Genomic DNA, 9,334 nt, shown 5'->3' with positions numbered 1-9,334 from the left:
CATAATAGGACAACACACCCGTGAAAAACGTATTGAGACTTTAGATGATAGTCCATAGTCTTCGTGGTTCGAACTGGTTTGAACCCAGTTTAAGTATATGTGTCTAATTAAATTAGGTCAACTGGAAATTGTGTGGCTTATTATTTTAAAATAAAGAGACTCCCTTTGTTCTTCATAAGGCCTGACTGCATCGATGTGATCCTGACAGTTTTGTCAGGCACTGTGCCACAATCTATGCCTACCTGTGACATGACATTTTAAAAGATGTCACCCGAGCGCAGCTGACAGCACACAGCCAGTGTCCGAGGACACACCCTCCTCACACTCACACACGAAACGCTCCGCACCGCTTTTCCCACAAAGTGCACCGTCCAGACTCTCACTTCCACAGTAGCGCACGCCCGCACTCAGCACAGCTCCGCTTTCATGCTGTGGGGATCTGTTCCGTTCTCTGGCTCTGTCTACTCTATGAATCTTCTGGGCGCGCCGAGTGAAAGCTGCAGCGTGCGGGGGTTAACCGTAGGGGGAAAAGTCGCGTTGTAAAGAGTGAGCGAGTAAATGGGATGAGAGCTCAAGTCACTGAACCAGCAGGTCGGACGCTCAAAGCTTCTTAACGGCAGGTGGAGGGAACAGAGAAGGCAGTGGTGGGGGCAGTGTTTTCCCTAGAGAAGACCCACCCTGGATACTGCTAAGTGTAGGTTTCAGGCAACCAGGCAGATTGACCACCTCTGCAGACAATTTCTACGGCCTCACCTCTACCGCCACTATTTCTTTGACCATCACGATGACCAGACCGTAAGTGAACCGATGAGAACCAACCAAGGAAACGGGACTCTCCACCCTTCCAGAACGCACGGTTTAAGTCCACCAAGCTTAACCCTTGTTATGGAAAGAGACGCAGAGAGGGGTCAAATCAGGGGGGAAAGGAGGGGAAGAGGTTTGGGAAATAGCTTAAGAACAACAAGACACCCGGAACGAGGACAGACGAGGACCATGCTTTTTCTTGTCTCTCTCGCTTTACAGTCACAGGTAAGCCGCCGATTAAGCGCTATTTTCAGCCGTCGTTTAACCCTATCGTGACTTTTGTTAGTTAGTGTGTGTGTATTTTTTTTGCAAACTGTGGACTTACAGAAAAAAGCCATTCTTATGTTCTTCCTTTTCGGATTTTTTTGTGTGGACTTGGACCGATGGCACCTGTTGTAGCGCCAGCTTGTTTATCATGCGTTGCACTTGTTGCTCCATAGACGGGCATACCTCTTGTTTTGCACGTTAGCGTTTCATTGAATGCACCAGGTCTGCTGTATATATCAGTTAAAAAATCAAATTTTATAGTCTACCTAAAATGTAGAAATTACAACCTTGAAGCCGAAAAACAGCACGCATTTAACCACTATATTGCGTAACTGAGTTAAAGGATTAAATGGCCAAATAATATTTTTACCTGTTCAGTTTTATTTTGGTACTTCGTGATGTTTTCTCTGCATTTTATTTTATGTACGGTTATTGTTTTTTTTTTTAGCTTTGCTCAAGGTAGTCATTGTCTATGTTGAGATGTAATGTGAGAAGGCAATTACATTGCATTTGCATCATTACCGGTCTAAGGTAGTGTCCAGTAAAAATCCATGTAGCCTATCTGATGAACAGGAATACAGAAGCGGATATTTCACAAAATAAAAATCCATCCAATCCAATCCAATCATAACACAAAATAACAATCCATCATTATTTTATACTAATACATAATTGCATTGCACACAGGTTATGGAGATGTCAGTGGATTCACCACAGACGTGTGTGTGTGTGTGTGTGTGTTTCCTGGCCCCGTGTACTATTTTCGGTCCTGGGCTCCCCCCCAGCCAGTGCCTGTGTTCAATTGTTGAGACAACCAGCGCCTCACGGCAGGGGCACAGTCTGAGGCAGGAGTTGCCTTTGAGGGCAGCGATGGCATATGTGTATGCTTAGAAGCTCACCGCTGTGCAGGCATACCTCTCCAAAGTACAAGGAGCGTGTGAATGTGGCCCTCCCATAGCCCAATGTGCTCCCTTTGTGCAGTCCATAGCAGCACACACGGTCTGTCGACTACACCAGAGAAGCCTCTGTGCTGGTCAGGGATTTCACATTTCTGTCATTATCCGTTAGCCGCACTTCACTACACCTCTTCCATTTTTGAGGCACTAAAGCGTTTAGATGTTGGGTTACTGCATAAAATAATTGAGCGTCCATTATGTAGGGAGTTGCTGGACAATGAACACCTCTCCAATGCGGTGGTGCACACACTGCAGAGGTAGGAGCCAGCCAAGTGAGCATCAGAGAGTTCTGATAAAAGGCTTAACAGAGCACATCTGACTGTGACACTATGAATGAGACCGAGCAGTGCATATCGACGCATCTCTGTGAACTGTAGCATTATGCCGTCTCAATTGATAATCGTATTTCAGAAGACATTGTGTGAGGAAGAATAGAACTGGATGGACAATTAAAGGCATGTTGAAACATTGGAATTGGTGAAGTTATTTAGATACTGTAGAATTCACAGTAATGTAAGGGTAAGTCATTAATTGGTTATTGTACAGCGAGCGTAACACAAGATTGATGTCTAGAGCAATATCAGTAGCTAGTTTGCATTGTGTAATTGCATTTTGAACAAAGACAGGAGAGATTTGGAGTGACATTACATTGCTCAGAAATGAATGAACCGAATGTTGCCATTTAAATTCTTGTGTAAGGCTACATAGTCTGAATAGGGCACAGTTGAATAAAGCCCAACCGTCTGGAGTCAGTGTCAAGTTCAAGTGCTATTTGCTGGTGTTGGCTCAAAAGGAATCTGTAGTCACAGCACGGTCGAATGTTGCCGTGCTCAGTTTTGAGTTAAGCACAGTCTAGAGAATTGGGGAGCTGGAACACTGTAGCCAGTGTGTGACATTAGAAGGGTTTAATGGCCCCTAATGGACTCAGCTTCTGAGCTTGGAGACACTGAAGAGAGGAGAGAGGGACAGGGCGGAGAGGAGGAGGAGGGAGAGAGGAGGGAGGGAGGGAGGGGGGTGTTGAAACTCAGGTATGATGGGAATGGCCATGGCAGGGGGGCAAACGGAGAGGAAGAAAGGGAGATGGAGAGTGATGCCCTGGCCGCTCTGTCCACCGCTCGTTTGAAGTGGCCGCGGTGAGGAGCTGGAGTTGGACAGCGTTCCGTGCGGCAACGGAGAGCTGACAGCCCACGCATTCAGCGGAGCCCTCTGTGATTCTCTCTATGGGTGTGTGCTGGTGGGCTACACCAACGTGTGTGTGTGTGTGTGTGTGTGTTTGTGTGTGTGTGTGTGTGTGTGTGTGTATGTGCTTGTTTTCAAAAAGCCTCCAAATGAGAGTGTATTGGTGTTGTGTTTGTTCCCAGTCTAGGTGTCTGACCATGACCGTGATCCATGTAGGTGTCCAAGTGTGCTGGTGTAGCTGCCAAGGGCTTTGGGCTCTCAAAAGTCTCAGTGGAGCTTATTAGCAGAAAGAACTGTGTGTGTGTGTGTGTGTGAGTGTGTGTGTGTGTGTGTGTGTGTGTGTGTGTGTGTGTGTGTGTGTGTGTGTGTGTGTGTGTGTGTGTGTGTGTGTGTGTGTGTGTGTGTGTGTGTGTGTGTGTGTGTGTGTGTGTGTGTGTGTGTGTGTGTGTGTGTGTGTGTGTGTGTGTGTGTGTGCGCGCATGTCTTGACCTCTTATCTGTGAGATCGAGAGATGAAAAGAGAAATGACAACAATGGGGAAAGGAGAGCACACAGAGGGAGAGTTTGGGCACGCTATTCAAACAAAGGCAGAGAATAGCGGAGCGAGAGAAAGAAAGAAAGAGAGAGAGAAAGAAAGAGATGGAAGGAGAGGTGGCGACCATGTTCCCAGTGGTTACTGTCCCCTGGGAGACGGGCCAAAAAAGGAGGGAGTGATATCAATACAGACCAACAATAAAGACAGAAGTGCAGAGGAGATGGGGAGGAAGTGACAACCACTGGAGAAAAGAACAGACTGAGAGAGAAGACAAAGAGGAGGGAGGGAGGGAGGGAGGGAGAAGAGAAGAGAAAGAGAGGGATGAGGATGTAAATAACCTACGGGGAGAAGATGGAGACAGATAAAGCACAGATAGAGACACAGATGGAGAGGATGATGGCAGCAGCGGGAGTGTAACTGTCCATTTGGACGGAGCGATTCGATTTTTCCCTCCTGCTCTTGTGGGCAGACAGTGCCGTGAATCGATAGGATCTGCCGCCTCTGTTTCCCCGCGTCCTGCTGCGACTCTGGTCTCTGCAGCCTGTCTGCGAGGAGGAGAACGGCATTGAGTTTTAACTTTAACCAGACTGGAGAGGTTGACCTCATGTGGCTCACACGTGGGATGGGTGTCGCTCCGTGAAATGTAACGTTGCACTCCTGAGACTGCTGCTGCATGCCACAGATGGATACATCCACAAAGTGGATAAATCTGCCTCTGCCCCCCCCCCCCCCCCCCACACCCCACATGGCCTGTTCCTTCAGGCGGGTTCATCGTCCTGTACAGACATGACCTCACTTCTCTTTCAATGAAGTGGCTTTTCATTCATCTAAAATAAACATGGCATGTATAGAAAAGTGTGTTTGTTTGTGTGTGTGTGTGTGTGTGTGTGTGTGTGTGTGTGTGTGTGTGTGTGTGTGTGTGTGTGTGTGTGTGTGTGTGTGTGTTTGTTGGTATCTTTGTGTTGTGCTGTGTGTGTCTGCAGAGAGAGGGCTTGAGAAAGACAAATTGGTTTTTTTTCTAATGGGTGTGACCCTCCTGCGGGCTAAAGAGGACCATTATATAAATCTTCCCAGTTTAAGGGGGCGCTGCGGTTCTGCAGCATCCCATCAATCCTCCAGCAAAGCTCATGATTTATCCGCACATTCTCCACCGCCCAGACCGCACTCATCATTAATATTTTTCGGCTATTCCCTGTGGTGAAGTGGGATCTGGGTGGTAGAACTACCAACATGGTTGAATTGTGGGCTCCCAAACGAGGAGCTTTTAAGTTCAAATATCTTTGTCAAACCGCTGATGGTAGGTTGGCCTGTCCTCCTGAATATGTGTGATGAATTGGAGAAAATGTTGAAATGTGGCATCTCTCACAGTTACATCTCTTGCAGTGATTTGGTTGCTGATAAATCTGCTGAAAACATCAATTGATTTACTGTTTCCATGTTATTGTAAGAGAAAACAACAATCTTTTGTATTAGTTACAAAATGCTGTCTTGTCTCTTTCAGCTGGTGTGTGCGGTGGGTATGTTTGAGGTACAGATCAGACAGTTCCAGAACCCTCAGGGCCTTCTGCAGAGTGGGGAGTGCTGTGACCTCCCGTTCAACAGGGGACAGCGCTGCCCCATCAGTGACCAGTGTGACACCTTCTTCCGGGCTTGCCTGAAGGAGTACCAGGCCCGGGTGGCCCCCACTGGATCGTGTACGTTTGGGTCGGGCAGCACGGCAGTCCTTGGCGGCAACTCCCACTCTCTTCGCCACCACACGCATGACGGAGGAGAAGGAAACAATGGGCGCATCGTCATTCCATTTGCCTTCGCCTGGCCAGTGAGTAGCCTACCAATGCACCTTGGATGACTAGCATCCTCTTACTAACCTGATAACAACATCCTCTGTAGCTCAGTGTGGCGCAGTCGTGAGGAGATCAGCTCCATTGCCTGTTAATAAGGTATGATGGAGACACAATGGTATGTGGACAAACTTAACAGCTGCTCTGCTGAAGTTGGGTAGGAATCCATGGCAGCGCCAGAACTGTGATTGAGCAGAACCATCATGGAGAGAATCCTGTGTTGAAACCACCCTTACATAATGCTGTAATGGGATGAGATGAGGACCTAACATTACCCTCTTACATCATGTAGAAGTGAAGTGGGAATTCTTTGATTAGTTTATTGTCTGTCTGTGCTATCTGTCTACTGTGATATCATTCCCAGGTCTCCAATGGCAATCAAACACTTAATTAAATATGGAAATGTTTCAAGTTATGATTGTGCTATTCTTTTTAAGTCACACTGATGGTTAGTGATTAAAATATATGAGCTACAGACAAAACACCAATTATTCAATTCAAGGAGAAGCTAATGGTGTTTTACAACTGGACTACACACAGTGATTAATGGTGTTTTCTTTGCACTAATGGGTTTTGAATATTTGTGTTAGACTTACCGTCCACCAGCTCATTGTATTAGTATAAATGACTCGGCCATGAAAAACTGCACACTGCACAACATTTGCGCTTATCGTCCCCTGTTCCCAATTAGGGACAATTGATTTCTCTCCGTAGATAAGCAATAAAGACTTAAACATATCTGGGAAACCGTTGTATTGCCCGAGCTGATGGAAGTTTCCTATGAGGAATTGATTGTGTGACCGCATTAGGGATATGAACTTAATGTGTGACCGACCGCATTAGGGATGTTATTGTCTGAAGAAAGTTCAGTGCTCTGGTTAATTACTTTCTTTGCACGTGTTGTGCAGTCCCCTCAGGAACACGTCAGTGTTACATTCGGTTGACATTTGACGAGTCCAAATGTCACATCGTTAACGGGGCAAAGAGTTCGTCCCCTGCTCTCTGCGTTCCGGTGGCACAGAGCGGGCGCTAGTTGCTCCAACCTCCGGGCACTGAGACCTTGGGAGCCGGCGGAGTGATCATCTCAGCAGTTGGCTGTCCGTAGTGAGGGTCTTTAAGCTGATTAAACTGAGCCTCACACTCATTGATTAGAGTGGATTGGTGGGGCGAGCGAGAGTGAAACTCCCGAGAACTAAAGATAGCCGCGGGGGTCACTCCAAATAGAGTGGGAAGGTGTATTAGTGATCCCGTAGGGTGTCAGGGGAGATGAGTCAGGAGGTTCCTCTTGGAAAAGACGGGCAGAGGGAGAGAGAGAGAGAGAGGGAGGGAGGGAGGGAGGGAGGGATGAGAGGCAGAGAGAGAGAGAGGGCAGGATGAGAGGCAGAGAGAGAGAGAGAGAGAGAGAGAGGGCAGGATGAAGTGATATGTGCCAGGATAGACATGAGCCAAACACCTACTTTATCTGAAATGATGTCATGCTATTCTCTCAGTAGGGCTGACGTAATGCGAAACGGTTCTGATCCAATGGCTTTATGACCCAGACTTAATGATGGGACTCAATGAGTTCACGCTTAGATCTACCTGCCTTTGAATCGCTGCGGAGAGTGATTTTTATGCCATGAAATCCATTCAGTCTGTCCTTGAAACTCTGGAGTTTGTACATAGGCTTTAATGATTGATTTTCATCCAGGCAAATAGTGCTCGCCATGCCAGCCTGGGACAGCCTGCAGTGGAAGACATGGCCAGTGCATTTGCTTTTCAAATGCCTCGCTCCCTTCATTGTCTCTCGCCCTCACCTCACCGTAGTTGTTATCTCAAAGGCATCCACAGGCTGTGTTTGTGTGTCCTTGGTCATCGCTTGGGTGCCTGTTCTTCCCCTTGGCACTTTGGAATTCATTTGCCTTCTGTGCGGCTCTCTCACTGTATCACGTTCCCTGCTTAGCATCCATTACCAGGCGCCTTTCTCCGTTTTATTAGATGTTGTTTCATCGAGTCTCCTCCTTATTCTAATCCTTGAATCCGTGTCTTGCCTCTTTGCTACTCTCTTCAAAGTCTTTTCTGAGGCTCAGTGTTTGTGTTTGTTATTAGCAGTCCCGTTGTGTTTGGTGGTGGTTGTATCGATCCCGCTGGCTTCTTATCAGGCCTCCGCAGCACTAGGCTCCTCATTACACTGTCAGGCTATTAATTCTACAGTTTGGCCCTAATGGCCGAGGCTGGCCGTGGCCCAGGGGTTGTGCATCGATACTTGCCCCGTTTTCTCGCCACCAGAGCCCTTTCCCCTTTGGCCCGCTCGCTCAGTGGAGCCAAGAGAAGGCAGAGACACCGCACGGAACAATCAACAAATTAACCAAAGGAATTCCACCACTGCGGAGTTGAATTAGGAACCCCCCCTACACACATTTTAATACTTTTATTTGGATCTCAACACAAGGGAGGAATTACACACACACACACACACACACACACACACACACACACACTACTCTCCACTCCCATGCCTTTCACACGCACACACACCCAAATAAAGCATCCTGCCCAAACAGTAGACCCCTATGTTGGTTTTGGCTCTGCAGCTCCTTGTGGTAAACGTCTCTAATGCATTGTTGTAAGCCCTTGTGATTAGCCCAAAGGAGGGCTGGACGGGAGGAGTGGTGGCTGGTGGTGGTGGTCGTGTTGGCGGCTGGTGGGGGTGGAGGGAGGAATGAAGTGCATCTCTCCCCCCCCGTGCCTGGTTGGCTGGAGGAGACACAAACGCTCCCAGTGTGCTGGCCCGGGGGAGCCTCATCCCTCCGGCCGCACCCATCTGAAGCATTCTGCTGGCTCTCCTCCTGTAATTAATGTCTACGGCTCTGGAGCCATGCGCCAGTCGCGGAGGGCACCCAATCCCCTGGAAATGACTCGGCCGCCAAAGCCCCAGACTGATGTCCTATTGTGTTGTGGCCTTTTCAGGGGGCTTGTTTGTGTCTCCCCCTCACCACTGTTTTACTTCCTTGTTTTGAGAAGTCATTATTATTGTCTGGGACGGGTTGTTTTTTATGACCTCTGGGTTTTGGGGGCGAATTCGTCTGCTCATAAGGAAGGGATCAGAGCGAGTGGTGCGAAAGCTGATATTACGTGCATAATTGTGTTTATATTGGGTTGTAATAATGTTTTCAATAATGTTCAAAGCTGACTGGAGCTTTGCTCGAATGCTGGGGACTTAATCTGTTGCAGGCCAGCTGTCCAGCCGCTGCAGCACTCAGGTCTGTGTGTCCCCACAGAGGCCCTCCGGCATTCAGATGCAGAAACACACACACACACACACACACACACACACACACACACACACACACACACACACACACACACACACAGTCAGACACACACACACACACACACACACACAGACACAGTCAGACACACACACACATACACAGACAGACAGACATACACACACACACACACACACACACACACACACACACTCTTACCTGATCTATACACAATAACACAGAACAAGTCAACGAAAGACTAAAAGGACCTTCCAAAAAGGATCATCCTTCCCTCTGCTTATGAAACGTGGCCTTTGCTACTGCCTGAGTAATGTAATTAAATAGCAGACAATGAAATGTTTGGGAAAGCTTCGACATGATTTACCATTTCTTGCCTGTGGTTATTGTGTTTTTCAGTGAGAGTGTGTGTAAGGCTTGTGGGTGTGTGGGTATGCATATACCAATATATTTGTGGTCATCATTGCAAGACAGTGGTCTGTGA

General features: G+C 47.7%; 1 protein-coding gene across 2 annotated transcripts in view; it reads left to right on the top strand.

Annotated features, from left to right (window-relative positions):
- Positions 1–400: 400 nt before the first annotated feature.
- The window catches only part of LOC134099858 (protein jagged-1b), a 35,795-nt gene continuing 26,861 nt past the window's right edge, over positions 401–9,334 (top strand). For both annotated transcript variants that reach the window (XM_062552880.1, XM_062552879.1), the window contains exons 1-2: positions 401–1,029; positions 5,242–5,559. In XM_062552880.1, the coding sequence (XP_062408864.1) occupies positions 808–1,029; positions 5,242–5,559 (540 nt within the window). In that variant the 5' untranslated portion in view covers positions 401–807. The remainder of the gene's footprint in view (positions 1,030–5,241; positions 5,560–9,334) is intronic.

The sequence above is a fragment of the Sardina pilchardus genome, chromosome 13, assembly GCF_963854185.1.
Source record: "Sardina pilchardus chromosome 13, fSarPil1.1, whole genome shotgun sequence".
NCBI classification, from domain to species: Eukaryota; Metazoa; Chordata; class Actinopteri; order Clupeiformes; family Clupeidae; genus Sardina; species Sardina pilchardus.
The sequence above is the reverse complement of the archived record's forward strand: the minus strand, read 5'-3'. Positions and strand labels throughout refer to the sequence as shown.